The following is a 17263-nucleotide window of genomic DNA, read 5'->3' as shown; positions in this document are numbered from 1 at the left end:
CGACCAAGTGGTTTGCTACTCCTCGGAGTTCCATGTCTGCTGACGCTCGACGTTTGCCATCGGCAAAGACCGCTGCGCCTAAACGACGCGTTTGGTTAATACCATCAACTCGCTCCTGAACGAAACACGTCCCCATGATCACCAAAAACACATTTTTGGACATAAGTCATCTCTGTTAAAGCTAGTCTAGACTAGGACCCTGATCTCGCTGTTTGTTCACGGCATTTCTGGTATGAAAGACGTAACAACCACACGCGCGGGCGGGTTCTACCTTCCTTCCGCCGCGCACAGCATGACGTTTGATTCTAAAAGTCTCTAGAATCTTCATACCGAAGAGCGCGACTCGTGCCTACATGTTTCTCGCTTAATGTTGATGTTTCATTGTCTTCCAACCGATAGGCCACATTTTTACAGCTCAGAGGATGTGCTTGGATGCAGATTTGTCCTAAGATCTAGAGCAGGATAGATGCAGGATCCGTGTGGGGGTCCGAGAGTTCGGTCACCGTTGGTTAAACTCTCTTCTACAATTGTCCTTTGGCTCAGGCGTAGAACTGCCCCATGCAGGCTCCAAAGTTCTGCGAGGTGACGCATTCTTTGATATAAAATCAAGGGGTTTCCCGGGTCAGTGACACTGTCATGCCGAGATTTCACAAAATGCGGCGTAACTGCCAACTGCTCATCGTCTGTCCGTCCGTTCGTCAGCTTGCCTTCCCTCATGCCCTTTTCAAATCGAGATGGTGTGCTGGTCCCTTGCGGCCTTCGACTGCCCATCTGGGTCCAAAGAGTTGATGCTAAATTTGACGCGGAGTCTGTAGCTTGGGGAGTAAGCGCATTCAAAGTTAGCTCTGGAGATGGAGCTCCAAGCCTAAGTACGGAAATGAGCTGATCCGATTTACACTTTGGCTGTTCGCACGGACGTACTCTTCAGACTCACGATCGAAACCTTGGGCAAAGATAAGAGCTGAAGGCGTCTCGATACATCAAGCGCGTAGGAGCGGTCACACCGGCACTCACGTAACGATGGGTCCAGTGTCTCAGGTTTCCTAGAGTTGGCATTTGGACACTTCGATGTAAAAGGTTTGGCGGACTGTATTTGTACAAGCCGCCGCCACGTTACAAGAGTCGGAAATTACAGGCTTTATGTAAGTTATGAAAGTCAATATCCAGTGTTCCGCTACGCGCAGTAGGAACTACTTGATAGAACGTGATACCACCTGTCCAATTGACAGTCGACTCTAATGCATCCTGGATGTAGAGGTAAATTCTTAACTAAGACTTACGTATGTGATCGATTTATTTGCTTCACGACCCCCCTCTTGTAACAAAGTAGCCATACTCCCACCCGTCATCATCGCCGAGGTACGTTCTTTGTTCTCCTTGCTTAACTTTACCGCCTGTGCCGTCATGTAGTTTGGGTTAAGACTTGTACCCACTCCACATACACATATTAGGGTCTGTTTGGGGCATGAATCATACGGTGATAGATTGACGTTAGGCTGATATGCATTATGAACTTTCTTCAAAATCGGGATTGAGAAAACAGGCGCGCTCTGAAGCGGCAGAAAAGCCAATTCGAGAAAGTGACGCTGATCACAAACGAGACATTTACGCCCCACTGATGATCTGAACAGGAGATGAAGGTCAATATGCCAAGCGTCACGATGAGTGCGGAGGGCCAAGACACGAGGCGACCCATGAGGCGTGTATATGTCACGCCTAAAGCATCCCATGGAGACGAGAAGGCCGGTTACGCGTCGGGCGATAAGGAGATGAAACAATGCTGCTAGAATATCACGAGATTACATTTGGAGGGAGGACCTACGCCGAGTGATCCACTCGAGTTTTTCCGCCACCCAAGCTCAACGTCAGCTGTCGCCAACTGAAAGCGTCAGGATTGACACTCACTATAGCGTTCACCTTTGATGTATATTGAGAAAGTAACGTTGAATCCTAAATCAGGACCAACTCATCACTACCTGACTTGATGACGACTAGGGCATCGGAGAAGACGACGTGTTATAAGCCAGAATCCTTGCACAAGTGACGAGGTCGATTGGCGATCAGCACGGCAGTCGAAGGGGCAACCACGTTCTGTATAGGAAATATAAAGTTGAGTACAAGTGGCAAGCTAAGTTAGCACACTCATCATGAACTATGCGTACCATCGAGGAAAGGACCCGCAGCTTCGAGCTTGGACTCCCCGTTCACCGCCGACGCCACCATGAAGGGACTGAGGAGGTCTCTAAGCTATCCTAAGCAGTAGAGACCGGGGATGTAGCCCCTAGGCGTTGATGCTTGACAGACCTAAACGTAAGGCGCGATTCGCGCCGAGCCGTGAGGTCGCAGATCGGACCTGAACAGACCTGAACACGCTGGCTCAGCGCCAGTTCGTCTGGATAGCAGAAGCAAAGGAAAATGTACGATGATGAAAGGTAGGGTGGTCACATATAGAGTTTTAACGCGGTTGGAGTAGAATGCTGTACATGGCTTCAGAGAGCGTAATGGATGTCTGAGACTAAGATGGGGTTCCGGCGCGGCGGGGGCCGAGACAAACTTGTGACAGGCGGCGACACAAAGAAAGGAGCCAAATAAAGCCAAACAGCAACTCCACTCCTTCCCACCGTCTCCTCGTCGTCGCCCGCATTGACCTCGTCTCCCCAACGTTTCACCACCTTTTTCGCCCTCGTACCCCTCCGCTGTGCCCAGCGCACTTCCGCAGCCAGCAGCCTCTGGTAACACACTCCAACTCTAGTAGAAAACTCGTAATCCAGCAGTAGACCCAGGACTTCATCAGTCTCCTTCCCCTACCGACGACTCTCGACCAATCCAGAATGCAACTCCTCGCTGCCCTTGCCGCCGCTGCGGCCCTCATCTCCCCTGTCCTTGGCCAGGGCACTACCATTCAGTACACACCCACACACAACATTACCACTATCTACGGAACATGGGCATCCGGCAGCAAGAACGTCATCACTGGACCGGTACGTTTTCTTCCCTATGACAGTCTCACCTGGTCTTACAGCGACTGGTAATGATTGACTTCTTTTGCTTGTGCTCTTCCAGAGCTTTGCATCACCGAACAACGTGTCATTCCACTATCCCGCCACGACTGGTATGTCGTACTCTTTGTAAGTTTTAGTCCTGTGTTGTCAACGGGGGTAAGGAGCTCATCATCTCCATATAGCACCACCGATGGATACTATGAGATCGCACGGTATCGTATGGAGGGCAATGGTTCGTCTCTTCTTATCCTTCACCCCTTTCCTCTTCTTCCCCTCCTGACTCGCCCTCCTGTCCAGGCTCAGCACCAAACTGCATCACCGGGGTGATGAACTGGGCGCACGGCAAATACACCCTGCAGCCCAACGGATCCATTACAATGACACCCTTCGGCGACGGCTACCAGCAAATCCAGGACGCCTGCGCTGCTGTCTCCAACTTCATGCAGGACTACAACGACACGGAACTCTACGCCCAGTGGGGCATCTCGCGTGATACTACGCTCGGCTACATCCTCCAGCTGTACCAATTTGACGGCTCGCCCCTCCCTCCCCAGTACCAAATCTCGACAAGCCCTATCATGCTCCCCACGCAACCGCTCAGGAATGTGACGCCCCCGCCAGAGACGCCGTCCAGAAAGCGCAGCTTCGAGCAGGAGGAGAATGTCCAGGTTGATGCGGCTGCCACGAACGGGGCTACTCAAATATGGAGTGCGAACGTCGGGCTCGCAGTCGTCGGAGGCACGGCACTCGCGATGGTCTCGGCCCTGCTGTGAGCTGCGTAAAGGACCACGAGCACACGAACAGCTGGTCTGGCTGGACCCTCGCTCGTCGCTTCTCGCACACAGGCGCCCATTGTCTCCTCACATCCCAGGTTGATCCGAATACGAGCTCCTTGACTTTCCGCCTTTCACCTCTTCACGTCCCATTTCTCTCTTCTTTTCCTTCACCTTATTTCACTTCAACCCCTTTTCTACCCCGCCGCACCGGACGCCGACGTATATTACTTCCTCCCTCTCCCCCCTTCCAACATGTCTCGCGGCTATACGGATGCACTGCGTAGAACATTAGACACTCGTTTATCTCTTGGGCTCATGATTACATGTCGGTGGACTTGACACTTTCGGGCGCGGACGGCCTCAGGGTTTTGTTGGTAGAGTCTGATGTAGTACCATACCCCAGTATCCTCCTCTTGTGCGTAATTGAACAGGATAGAAACGCGGATACAGGATAGTTGGCTCACCATGATATCGATGCCGCCAGCATCTTCCCTGCAGTCATCTCTGGTGACCCCAGCATCGGTTGTTCCAGACCGATGCTTACTTGGGGTGCATCATTCTCTGTCTAATCTATCCTCTAACTTTCCGTCATCAACGATCAAAGCTCCGAGGACTTGTGAGATCATTACTAACGTTCAAATCGTCATCCCTATAGCACGCATCCGTTACCCTGACTGTTTCCGTTGCCTTATTCGCAGCATCTTCCGTCGCCCTTCGCTCCCTGGCCTTCTCGCACGCTTCCTCTGAAACCTCCTATCCCAAGCTAGCGCGACCTCGAATCGTTCTGTAGCGTTTTACATCTCCCTTCACCATCTGTCGTCAACTCGAACCACGTTGTCTAGCTGACCTGACTATAGCCTGAGATCAGCATTCACAACACCAACCGACGGCGCCGTCGATCTCGACCGTTTCGGCGATGGCTAAGGCGATGGCTAATATGGATGTCTATCCGTTTGCACGACTATGGCTAAACCTGGGGAGGTGACGTTATTCCGGAAGGACATGCTGGTATACCAGCACACGGTAGCGCGATTCAAGTCTAGTGACCCGGTTGGGTGAGGTGCTGATGAGTGTCCATATATGCGCGCATATATGCAGTAATGAGACCATAGTACCCGTCGACAATTGCCTCTTCTCGATCTTCTCGTCGTTCCCTCTCTCTCTCAAGTTTAACAGAGATTCTCCGACAACAAGGTACGAAGTCCTCCGTACTGCCTACCTCTGCTCATGCCTTAACCTCACTGTGACACTAATAGCGGTCATAGTAGCACATAGGTACAGAGTATGTCTCGTTGCCAACCCGTCCCATGATCACCAACGTCTTCAAGTTGACGTCTACCCATAACTCTGAGGTGCGACGTTGTTTCTCCGTGCAACAACTTCATAGCTAAGAGTATATCTTACCAGCGAGTCTGCCACTATGCCGTGCATCCAAATGGTGTGTAGACGCACTGCCAACAACGGGTCACTGTGCCTGGTAGCTAAGCGAGCATCGTTGTCTAGCGTTGTCACCCGCTCGTGTACACACCCATGTTTATCTCAACCACATCCTAGACGGTAATCTCACATTAAAAGGACAAGTAAATATGGTATATGCAAAGTCACCCGTCATGCATGCTGATAACCTAATCATTTGCGAAGGTGATGTCTTCAGGTATATCGTCCACTCTGTGGTATCCTGTGCAGGCGCGGAGCGATACACAGACCCAATCTTCCTCGGGACGTTCTGTAATCATCTTGATTGACATTGTAGTGCGTATTGCTTCAATACTACCCGATAACGTATCCTCACCGATAGTCACATACGTAGCCTACCGGGTGCTACGTCTTGCCCGAATGACTTCAAAGGCACGGTCCTGTTACGGTCGGGAAGTGCGTCAAGCAGTACCGAGAGATGGGTATCATAGCGATCAGTAGATGGAAAGGAGCTTGAAGTTTGGACTGCACTGAAGTCGGATGCGAGTAAAATGTTGGGATATCGGCAGTGAGTCAGTGACTGGGTGGGCAGCAGTCGGTCCGCGGTGCGTAATCATCCACAGCGTTACATGTAAACTGACCTAAACTGACTACGAACATCAACATGATAGATCGACAATCAGCGGAGTCTATCAGCACTTTACTTCCGCTCAGCCTCAGATGGGGAGTGCTAGATTTGCCACAATGCTTCTAGCCTCTTCTAGCTCGGGGACTTAGTTCGGAGACCATACCCAATGTGGTCTGCTCTCGGCTTCTGACACGAGGACAACGCTATAGGCTAGAAGCTCGCTACCGGGTGCGGAGAGATCCCAATGCGTTCACAAAGCCCCACAAGTGCAGGCAGCTAATTTTTGTGATTGGTGTTTCGTACCAACTTTCCGGATCGAAATGGGTGCCAAAGTGGTTCTGCCTGGCATGGCTTCGTTGCAATCCTTCCCTCGCCCACAACCCCGTCTCGCTCTCCACTGGGCTTCAGGACGTCCACGCGTCACAAACGGCCTTGCTTATGGTTAAGAACATTGCAATGCCTGGGGCAGATGGTCCCTATCCACTTCCATCGGATGCTGAAGAAGCCGCGAGGTACGTATCGCATCTAGAAAACATTTGCGCACGAGCTGAATCTAGCACTTTGTAAAATCGTTTATATGTGTATCGTTTCACATTCCGGCAGACTCGAAACCCAATATCTACTCCTCAAGTTCTGCTTCGACGGACAATTCACGTTTGCTCCAGTCAACCTCGTGGATGGAGATAAAGTGCTGGACTGTGGGTGCGGTTCCGGTGAGTCGCTCAAGATTCATGAGTCTAGCGCCACCGATGCTAACAGTAGGCGTATCCCTGCACGCATTTACGCGTTTACGACTCAAAGGGCTCTGGACACTCGACCTTGCGCGTTCGTTCGCTTCCTCTACTGGCGTCTCATTCACAGGAATCGACATCAACCCGTCCATGTTTCCCACTGATATTCCTCCATCTGTCTCCTTCGACGTCCACTCTGTCCTCTCCCTACCATCCTCATGGACCTCCCGCTTCACGCTCATAAACCAGCGCTTCCTAATCGGCGGTCTCACTGTCTTTCAATGGCCCGTTGCCCTGCGCGAGCTCTACCGCGTTCTGAAACCCGGTGGATGGGTGCAGCTTATGGAGTCCTCTATGGGTTGCGAGCCGGAAGAAGATGGCGTCGAGCGGACGCGCGCCGAGCGGCTAATCTGCGCGCTACTTACCAAACGCGGGTGCCTCGTCTCCGACCGCTTCGCGACGATTGAGTCTATGCTGAGCGATGCTGGGTTTCGAGATATCCGTGTCGTAGAGAAGGTGTACTCGGATGTTCAGTGGACGGCCGAGCAAAGGGAAGCAAACAGGGCGTTGTTTCTGAGTGTGATGCGGGGTATCGAGCCGGCCGTACTGCGTGAGGGACTCGAAAGCGAAGAGGGGTACGAGCAGCTCATGCACGAAACTCAACGCGACAAGAACCTGGGTATGACCGGCGGGATTGGGAAGGTGATTGTCTTCTGTGCTCAAAAACTCGACGTGTAAACGCTGAAGAGAGTCGACATGGTCAGAACGGGTGAGTGGCATTACGGAGTAGTGCATCTATTGACTAAGCATCTTATCTTCATTACAGTCTTCATGGTAATACAATCCGTTTTCCATCTCTCCGTGCTCTTCTCCAGGTACTCGGCCGATCTCACACATTTTATTTACTCCTTATTCGTCGTTGGCTAAAGGTCTGCAGCCCTATGTTCCTCTATGCTGTATATAGGATAGAAATGAGTGCTTCTTTTACCAAGGACGCTGCATGCTCGATTTCTGAAAGCAACCGGGACGTTCCCGTGACAACATTAATTTGGAAAAGTAGTTGTGCGTGTTGAATCATGGGTTACAAATGGATCATTTGCACTACCTAACAATAACAACCAGCCTGTTTCTGTCCCGGTCTGTGACCTATAAGTAGCAAGGCACATTGTATCATGTTTTATACTCCTTTGACAATAGCAAGACCAGCTAGGTCTACCTACCTTTATAAACTGCGAAGATATCGGGGAATCCACACAGACCGTTTCTGAGAACCTGGGTCAGAGATTGTCTAAGATATCTGTCTCATATGTCCCCTAGTTGTGGAGCGTATCATAGACAGTTGCTGGAATGCGCTATTCAAATAATTCTCATGCCAGCTTGGTTTTACCTGCACTCAAAGCTCAAGCTTTGAAGCATCAGCCGACGCCAACCCCAGGTACAATTTATGTTACCAAACACCATGGACACATGAGTTCAGAATTCCCGAAGTACTTCGTGCCTATGAGAACACTGCATGTATCCGGCAAGCACGACCCTCGACATGCCATGAGCTACAGCTACACAAGTGACTCAATGCGTGTGCTACCACCAGGAACGCCGCGGCATTCCGACACACTATGATGATGTACAATACTGTATTCGTTGTAGACAGTGTGCCTTGCTTTCCCTTGTGCTCTACCTACCCTTGTGCTCGCTGTCGCCTTCGTGTTGAATCCGGAGGAGGTGCGGACATAAAGCTAAAGCTTTGAGGTGTATGCATCACACGTCTCCCATTCAAGAGTAAGGTACGCTTCGAATGTACTGTAGCTAAATACACGATATTTTGTATACACATGAACATATATACAGTGATAACCCCTGGCCTTGTGGGATGAACGACGCCTGCGCGTGGTCACAGCTTAGGACATACGCGGTGAGATGCAACAAGGTCGTATTCTACACCAACAAACAACCAATCACGAATGCATGATTCGACAGACTGGACCTCATCATCCCGTCATGGCCTGTGCAAACGTCGACCATTAGCATGTGTGATCACAAGTACCAGACGACCAAGTACAGATGGCGAGAGAATGTCCATTGCCCACGAAAAAATTACAATGTATATGGTCGTCAAGAAAAAAAAAACGGATGTACTGTGCATACACGCTCAGAGTCAACGACGATGCGAACGCGTAATGAATGACATGAATCGAGATTGATTTCGGCCGTCGTTCGTGAACATCTTCTGGTTCGCACGGCGCCGTCAAATGCGGATGCGACGGATGGGAGGGAAGGAACGGGAGAACGAGGGGAAAGGAGGCGATCTTTTCAGTCCTTCTTCAGCTCCCGTCTTACGACGAACACGCGCTCGCCGTCCTGCGTCGTCGTGAGCTCCTGCATACCAGTGATGCCCTCGAGCCCGGCGAGATTGCGTCCTCGTGCGAGGACAATGTACATCTCGAGACCGTCGCCGACCTATATATACAACGGGTGAGAGCAATGGATTAGTACGCAATGCCGTGAATTTTTGCAATTGGAGAACGGAAAGGTACAAAGAAGAAGAAGGAAAGGAAGAGAGGTCATGTTCGCAGATACGGTGATGTGACGTCACTCCGCGGGTCAACGTGCCCGCAAACACAAACGACTGAACGAACGCATGGGGCGCACAGCGCTAGAAGACGCTGCACTCGCGGACAAAGTGCACCCGCGTCGCCCAACCCACATCGTACGTTATGCCAGCACGACACAGCAAGCGCCAGCACACCCCAACGCGAATCCCGCTCGTAGCCCTGGGCTGCCAGCGCGTCACGTGCGACTCAGCGGGAGTTCGCGGGAACCAACACCACGGCGCCGGAGAAAAAGAAGTGCTCGCGTATAACCAAAAAAGGAAGGAGGGAATGCAAACAGCGGCGCGCGGCTCACCTCGATATGGCGCTCAGTTGCGGAGGTGAATGAGTCGATGACGATCGAGAGGACCGTAGGTAGGGGCAGATGCGTCGGGTGTGCGCTGTCCGGAGGGGCTGTTTGGTTCTTGAAGTAGATCTGCCAACGTTGTGCGTGTTAGCATCGGCGTAAGGAACAAGAGGGGACAGGTGGGAGCGAGGCGGAAAGAGCTCGGGAAAGCGTCGGAGATTGCCAAGGGCACGCGATGCGCGACGAGCGGAACGCCGGTCGTGAGGGACGACGGTGGACAGCGATGTGCGCGACGACGATCTTAACGGAAGGAGGAGGGAGAGAAGAAGGTGGGAGGACGCGAGAGAAGCACGAGAAAATCAAAGAAGCGGCTGACCTGGTTATCCAGGAAAGGCTGGACGAGTGACTGTGCGGCGCCTGCTGCGCGGCACGCTTCACGCTCATATGAGCCGACGGGGTCAAAAGAGTACACGGCGCCCGTTCCTGGTCATGCGAGCGCACGTCAGTTCCAGTTCAACGTTTATCACGGGAAGTTTTAGACGCGATGGCGAAATAAAGTGAGTGTGCAGATGTATGGATGTATGTTGGGGAGGTAGAGAGAAAAAACCAAATCTGGAAACGGAAGAAAAGAAGGATGCGTGACGTACCGTCCTCTTCGATGCCACCGAGGATGTTGTACACGTAGTACGGGAAGAAACGACGAGCGTAGAGCATCGTCTGGATCAAACGCGCGATCGCGCGTAGGGGCATGTCTTTACCGTGAGCGTGGCGATACCACTACGACAGGGGCGTGAGCATTCGATGCGATGGGAATAGATGGGGACGGGAGAAAGGCGTACCTCTAGCCGCTGCTTAACCTTCTTTACGAACATGTTTCCGTCTGCTGCGAAGCCGTTCACAGCGAGGACAGCGCGATCAGTGCTGTAATAGCGAGAGCGTTTGATATGTGCATCGACAATGTGATTACAAACAAAGAAAGCCAAAAAAACAAATGTTTTCGGTCAGATACGAGGCCACGCAAGCGGATGGAGAAGATACGCACAGACGGAAAACCTTGGGCGCGTATCGTGTCTGGATGTTGTATCCCTCACTCTGCCTCGTGTCGCCAGCAATGACAGAGAAATCCGCACCAGCAATGGCCAGGATGGTGCCGCCATTCTCTGTGTAGGGATTAAACTGGTGTTGAGTGGGGAGGGTGTGGGGGGCCATGGCGATGTCAGGCATGAGCATCATGAGGATCTAGAGTAGTAGATGAAAAGGAGAGGCGGGAAGCAGGCCTGATAGGCGTGTAGGGAGGAATCGGCAGAGCAGGTGTGGTGGTGGCTGGCTGGGAAGAAGGCGTATATAGCACCGGAGTACTACTTGGCTGATCAGGAGAGCGTGCAGGTGCAAGGCCGCGTAATTCGCTGCCAACTGGGCGTGCGCGTACAGTTTGCACAGGGGGGTCAGTCCTCTGTCGGAGTCTCAATCTCAATTCCCCAGGTTACTCCGAGCTTTTTGCCTCTTTCGGCCCCACCACACCGAGTCTCCCCTACCACAGTCCATCAACACCACCCCTCCGAAGACTCCCCGCTATCCAACAAAATACACGGTATCATCGCACTTTAGATTGCCGCTGAGGTTCTTTGTTTTTTTTGATGGGCTGAAACTCGTTTACTGTCCGTCTAGCCTTCGACACTGTATGCTCCTCGAGCTTTGTGATGTGTCGATGACGAGCTGCATCGACAGGCTAGACTTTTGCCCGACCTCCGTGCGCCGCGCTATTCTCATCGCATCTATCCTTTTCCCCGTCCTTATGCCGTAAGCCTGCTCCTCTTCCGAACCCGTCTTCCCAGCATCCATCCCAGTCAGGCCTCCTCGGTGGGAACCATGTCCTATCTTGCAGCATCCTGTGCGGCACAGCTGTGTCTATGCATGCTATCCTTATCTAATTTTTCTTCACTGAACGTCGATATTAATATCCACCCACAGAGAGATATGTTCTGCCTTTCGATTGGGGGCGCATATATTCACCGTTACAGTAACACTGATCGACCCCTGTCTGAGGGCCTGATGCCTGGCCTGACCGGCCGCCAGCCTCACGAACTCAAAGGCTGAAAAGCCGCATTGTAGATGAATATCTCCGGCCTCCTCGTTTCGTGCGCTCGGCTTATGTCCAGACCGCCGGAGCAACCTCTGTTGCTTATCAGCACGTAACACTTTCTGCCTATTGGCCTCTGTTCGCCGCATCGCCTGAATGCGTGCAAAGCAGGAAAACGAGGCTCCAGCTCCAGCTCCGCGGCCCGAACTCGGACGCGGATCGTATCGCGTTTTGTGTCCCTTGCCCTCCTAGACGCTCTTCCCGCGCATACAGTACATCCTTGCAGTTGCTACTGCTTGGCCCACGCCCACGCGTAGTGCATTCCACGAGATTTTATCTCGGTCCCTCTCCAACAACGCTACGCACGTGTCGTGCCAACGCGTTTCAGCTGACCTCCACGGGCAAGTGACTGTAGCAATCTCGGTGCAAGTGCGCGTTGCAGTAAAGGTAAGTAAGAAGTATGCACCACGCGAGGCGGATGCGTGCATCTCAAACGCGATCGTACCGCCACTTGGAGGGCTGCCTCGTTCCAAAGCGCCTAACCAAACACAGCGGCGCGGCCTTATCGCCTCGCGTCCCCGTTCGTACTAAGGCACGCATCGATGTTACGTGAACGCTGCGCTTTTGCGTCTTTATCTCTCCATTTTGCGATAACAATTCACCGAGCTCACCCCCCTCTCGTCCATATCGTGCTTCCACCTCCCGCTAAGTACCAAACGGGAGCACGATAACCCGTTCATGTTTCACAGCAGGCAGAAAACTTAGATACTTCGGAGCGAAGAAGCAAAAGAAGGATGAACGGCCACTAAAGTCTCTCGGTAGCGGGCCGCACAGGGCCGCCACGCTGTAACTATGTCGCACCTCTCACGAGACGAGCCAGAAATACTGACAATCTACCGGCGATTAGACGTCGCGTAGCTCGTGCCCCAGGCTCGCCATATTTACATGCATGCATTCTGCAGAGCCTCGACTACGCGACGACGGTGCACATCTATCCTTAGCTCTCGAGGGCTATCTCACTGCCTCAGTTGCCCATTGGGCCGTCGCAAGACTTGACTGATCCATTCTCAATTTTTTAGGAATAAAAAGTGTGCGGGCTTCCGCGTGAACCCCTCTTCCGCATGGCCCCATTATGATTTTCTGGACGACACACACACACCTCCAGCCCGCCGGCTCGTATCCATCATATCGCATCGCAACTTCGCGAAATCGAAGGTTGAATCGAGAAAATCTGGGGTTGGTATGATAGCGTCTGATGACTCCTCTCCTCCTGCTTCTTCTCCACTTCGAAGTCGAAGTTTCATTTCGGCGAAGCTTCAGAATGCTGGCGTGGTAGCCCCGTGCTGCTGCTTATCAACGCAGCTACGCTATGATCTCACGATTTCCTATTTCTGGTTTAAGCTGGCAGCTAATCGCGGGTCGGTTTTGCTGTGGACGCCCGCCATGTTTTTTCATCTTCGAGTACGAGGACTTCTGGATCGCCATGAGCGAACGGATGACGACACTACGTGTATGCTCTAGTGGACCGCCTGGGCCCCGATATTTTTGCTCGCCATCAGTGTCAGCAGTCCTCCGCGTGCTCTTTCCTCAGTCTTGCGTGTGGTTTTGGTGCGATGCAAATGGCCTAGTACCTGATTTATAGCAACTGTATGCGTACACATTGGCTGACGAACAACTCCTACACAGACCATACTGCTCTAGACCACCGTCGCCCAAAACAGCACATGACGGTGCTCTCCATAGGCTTGGAGGTCTTGGCGTCAGAGAAGAGTCAAAACGTCACCCATGGATGGCGCCAATGTCTACTTTTGCTCCGCCCAGTGCTTTGGATCCCACCAAAGGACCGCTGAAAATGGAGCCGTTCAATCCGATAGGTCTCCTTCGGGTCGTGTGTCTTATCAAACTACCGACGTGAGCGCCCATATCACTGTGAGTGGTATTAAGGAGAGCCGCACGAGTGTCGCGCGTTTTACTCCAGCGCTGTGTTGTTGCGCCTCTGCAGCGCGAAGAAGAAAATATACGTCCGTTCCACCGCGCGATTATCGACCTTGGTTTACTGGTGGACGATCTGATTGTACCAAGTATAACAACGAATGCGTTCACGCTCCACGGCGATCAAGAAGTTCTCTTGGATGCGTGCGTGATATGCTCTCATACAGTAGACGGCTGGATACACGCACTATATGACTATTGTTAGCTCGGCAAATTAACATCGCGTCCAGTCCATATCGACGCAAAGTCGCGTTTCTTTGCTATCAGACCACTGCCGACGCACTTGCAGTGCCGAGTTCCCAAGTTACCCCTGTGTGTAGGTTCGCGGGATTCGGGGCCGTGTGTTTTTGCCTGGGGTACGTACAGTATACCCTCGAAAGAGAAGCACAGTTTGTGTGAGTACTTTTACCGGTGGCTGTTCATAGCCCTCTGATGTCAACGTTCACCGCTGTGCAGTAGCGTACACGCAGCAGCGCTTCTTCATCATCGACGTCGGCTAAGAAAAGAGTGTCAAAATGAAGGAAGCATCTCGGAGAGGTGGAGCACCGGTGCGGGGTAACTAGCCACGCAGCTTACGCTATTTCTGGCTTGAGCATCCCAAGGTCCTTTGTCATTCGCGCGGTCCAAAGACTTCTGTACTGTAAGTGAGATACTTCTGACCAATGAGGTGCGAGGATGACGGGACTTCGAGTTGTACAACCCCTCCTCTCGAACGAGGTTACGACCACCACGCCAAGCAATCCGGCGCGAGGACAGAGTATTATTGGAAAGGGAACCGAAAGACGCTCTACTAGCTCGTCGGATACGGCCCACCCGGGCGCGGACGCCGAGGTCACCCGTGCCCATCAATCACAGGGAACACCCTAATGTAAGTTGACAGTTTACGCCGTGCTCGATAATTATTGCCAGTCAATGAATGCGCAGCGCGTGGCGACGCTAGCCTATTCCCCAAGTCCCCTGAAGATCCTCCCATAAACGCGGCTAGGCACAGCGTTCACCAACTCGACCAGCGTGGTGCTGGATGTGTCTGGGCACGCAAATCTATAGTCGAAGCTTCGGCGTTTTGTGTATGTAGTAGCACGTTCTAAGCTACGATGGTCCATGTACGACTCTGTTGTGCTTGTGGTATATCCGGCATTCTAGAACTTGAATGACAGAATGGAAGCTTACGAACGCCGCGAGGAGCGCGTCTCGCAACGATAATGTACTTCGAATTAGCTTCCGCAGTTACTCCGGAGTAGCCGGCGGATGTAAGTCGACGCAGGTCGACGCCCTTCGGATTATTAAGAGCACACTTTCATTATGCCTTGATCAAACATCTCATATATCACGGAGTTAACTGGCTCAGTTGCGGTTAGGGTACAGTAAGCTTCTAATCAAAATTTCAACTGCTGTCATGAATAAACCGGATACACTGATGTCACAAATCCGCGAACCACCGAGAGGCGCAGTTACACTATGCTCATGCGTTAATGAAACCTCGGGGGAAAGAGCGAAGCGCACAGTAGAATACATATGATACGTAATGACATGACCTCGTGTATGTGAACCATCTAGTAAATCACGAGCATACTACCAAAGCGAAGTACGGAACCTAGAGTTCTTCGTCATTCAACGATAAACCGAAATCAGCCCGACCCAATGCTTGACTAACCGACATCTGCGCGACTCAGTATAACCCAGGAATCAATCTGTACTTGACCCGCCTGGCGTACTCCTCCCATTCCTTTCCAAACTCCCTGTGCAAAAACGCGTCCTCCACAGGCGGTCGCTCGACAGCCAACTTCAAGATGCAAGAGGCTGAAAACCCCCATAAGACTGCAATAATTGCCCTCACCGCCTTACACGCATCCGCCTCTCGCAGCCACGAACCCGTCCCCGCGCTCAAACCCCAAGCGGTGGCTGAGTCCGGCGCAGTGTGCATCAAGGCCAGGCCGACGATCTGCACCATCGCAAACGTATAGCTCGGGTGTCGGACCCATGAGTAAGGGCCTGCGGTGACGAGGACGTGGTCCTTGATTATGCCGATGTTGAACGTGAAGTGTTTTCCGAGTACGCGGAAGCAATGTACCCGCCCCATGCTCCCGAGGATGGCAAGGAGGGCGCCAGCGACGTAGAATACCGAAGGGGCTGCTGTGAACGTTTTGTGGTTGTATCCGAGCAGCGAGAGAATTCGCGGTGAATAGGGCGAGGGGAAGGATAGGGCGAGAGCGATGAGCATTTCTGCCAAAGCTGGAAGAACGATGGCAAACTGGCATAATCATTGTTTCAGCATCAGTTTGACGTTGTAAAACAAGGGAAATATGGCGAAAACTAAAAGAATAAACGCACGTTGCCAAGCGGGAGTAGCGCCCCTATGATGAGATCGTCGAATCGGGGTTTCTTGACGTTGTTCGTCTTGGTCGCAGTCTCAGATGGGTTCGGGTTTGTAAGTGATGTTCTGTAGGCAGTTACCGCAGCAAGCTGCAGGCCAGCCTTTAGCAGCGACATAGCGGGTATAGATGAGCTTCAAGGTGTGAACGGTATGGAGAGTGAGCTCTGTGGGTTGCCGGTGAGTTAGACATACGTCGTACTTATACCCCTCCAGAAATGCAGCTGTCTTTCCACTAGCTCCTAAGCCATGTGTAGAAGACTTGGGTCATAGACGTGCCGCCCCTGGGATAAAGGTTTAAGGATGAAGCTCAGAAGAAACACTACAACGACATGGTCACTCCGTCCCTGAGACAAATGTTTAAAGATGAAGCTCAGACGAAACACGACAAAGATCATGCACATGTGCACTACTTTTGGAACAACATCCTCCGAGTTCAACCTTTAGAGCCCCGTTATGCTCGGGGTTTTCCTGAAATAGAGGCGAAGATCAAATCGAAGACGGTGAGCCTGGAAAACCGTGCTGAAACGCACTGTCTAGCTTGCAAGAGCAATGTCTCACTGGAGACGCTCACCCTATCACGGCCTGCCGGCTGGCATAATAATCTTCCAAAGTCACAGAAGCGCGCGATGGCTATCCAATGACACTCGGGCGCCTGACCAAAGCACAAGTTTTCGAAGTCTCGGAAAACTCATGTAGGGAGTGCTTTCGAAGTTGGCCTAGACGACATTTTAGCACTGTGACTTCAATAAGCCACTCACGTTTGTGGCGCTGATAGCAAACGGCGACATCGAGTCGAACACAAGACGACTCAGACCCCAGCATCCAAGATCAATTCCCAGACTACAGCGCCGTGGAAGGACTATTAACGATACTCCGAGTTGTCAAAGTAGTTGATCATAGTACGTAGACGTGCAGTGTAACGGTGCCGGAGATCGATATCGAGACGAGAGGAGTCGAAACGAGCGAGACGAAGAGCACGAGTATAATGACAACGAATACTGGCGTTGATTCGACGAAGAAGAAAACATAAGTACGATACATGTCTTGACTACTCGTCGAATGCGTGAGAATATAAGTAAGCCACTGTACAGTTACAGGCGCGGGTGCGTCAAAACCCTCTGCGAGGGAAAGCTACCGGCCGACTACATATGAGCAATAAGACTTCGTAGCATTGTGACGGCCTACGCCGTCACACTATCCCCCTTTCAGCGTCGAACTCGAAGTGAGACTGCGAGTCTTGACGTTCATAAGTTGAGGCGGTTTGCGGGGCGTGAAACGCGACCGGAGCGAAGCGTTGTCTGCGAAGGCGGGGTGTAGTCGGAACGGGGATCTTCGTGAACAGGAGGAGGAGTCGGAGAACGCGATGGCG

The 17263-nt window shown here is 52.1% G+C and overlaps 5 protein-coding genes across 5 annotated transcripts; 3 read left to right on the top strand and 2 right to left on the bottom strand.

The window, feature by feature from the left end:
- The first annotated feature begins 2599 nt into the window (after window positions 1-2599).
- Window positions 2600-4218, top strand: CONPUDRAFT_82418 (uncharacterized protein). The gene is made up of 4 exons (XM_007770655.1): window positions 2600-2981; window positions 3064-3128; window positions 3185-3234; window positions 3300-4218. Exons 1-4 carry the CDS (start codon window positions 2832-2834, stop codon window positions 3773-3775), a joined length of 741 nt encoding a protein of 246 aa, XP_007768845.1. The 5' UTR covers window positions 2600-2831; the 3' UTR covers window positions 3776-4218.
- Window positions 4219-6278: 2060 nt separating this feature from the next.
- On the top strand, window positions 6279-7291 carry CONPUDRAFT_154068 (S-adenosyl-L-methionine-dependent methyltransferase; the record flags this gene model as incomplete). Its single annotated transcript, XM_007770654.1, has 3 exons — window positions 6279-6334; window positions 6426-6535; window positions 6585-7291. The coding sequence occupies 3 exons, from the start codon at window positions 6279-6281 to the stop codon at window positions 7289-7291; spliced, it is 873 nt and encodes a 290-aa protein (XP_007768844.1).
- A 1054-nt stretch (window positions 7292-8345) lies between these two features.
- On the bottom strand, window positions 8346-10853 carry CONPUDRAFT_82416 (20S proteasome subunit). Its single transcript, XM_007770653.1, has 6 exons — window positions 10491-10853; window positions 10288-10369; window positions 10096-10225; window positions 9825-9931; window positions 9458-9577; window positions 8346-9010 (listed from the first exon to the last, which is right to left on the bottom strand). The coding sequence occupies exons 1-6, from the start codon at window positions 10676-10678 to the stop codon at window positions 8864-8866; spliced, it is 774 nt and encodes a 257-aa protein (XP_007768843.1). The 5' UTR covers window positions 10679-10853; the 3' UTR covers window positions 8346-8863.
- A 1701-nt stretch (window positions 10854-12554) lies between these two features.
- On the top strand, window positions 12555-14723 carry CONPUDRAFT_144260 (uncharacterized protein; the record flags this gene model as incomplete). The annotated part of the gene is made up of 9 exons (XM_007770652.1): window positions 12555-12768; window positions 13050-13136; window positions 13171-13416; window positions 13531-13664; window positions 13751-13832; window positions 13887-13915; window positions 14042-14160; window positions 14430-14587; window positions 14664-14723. Exons 1-9 carry the CDS (start codon window positions 12661-12663, stop codon window positions 14721-14723), a joined length of 1023 nt encoding a protein of 340 aa, XP_007768842.1. The 5' UTR covers window positions 12555-12660.
- Window positions 14724-15171: 448 nt separating this feature from the next.
- CONPUDRAFT_165642 (uncharacterized protein) lies at window positions 15172-16010 on the bottom strand (the record flags this gene model as incomplete). Its single annotated transcript, XM_007770651.1, has 2 exons — window positions 15172-15771; window positions 15852-16010. 2 exons carry the CDS (start codon window positions 16008-16010, stop codon window positions 15190-15192), a joined length of 741 nt encoding a protein of 246 aa, XP_007768841.1. The 3' UTR covers window positions 15172-15189.
- Window positions 16011-17263: the final 1253 nt, after the last annotated feature.

The sequence above is a fragment of the Coniophora puteana genome (genome assembly GCF_000271625.1).
Source record: "Coniophora puteana RWD-64-598 SS2 unplaced genomic scaffold CONPUscaffold_6, whole genome shotgun sequence".
In the NCBI taxonomy this organism is placed as follows: domain Eukaryota; kingdom Fungi; phylum Basidiomycota; class Agaricomycetes; order Boletales; family Coniophoraceae; genus Coniophora; species Coniophora puteana.
Note: the sequence above shows the minus strand (reverse complement) of the source record. Positions and strands in the feature narration are given on the sequence as shown.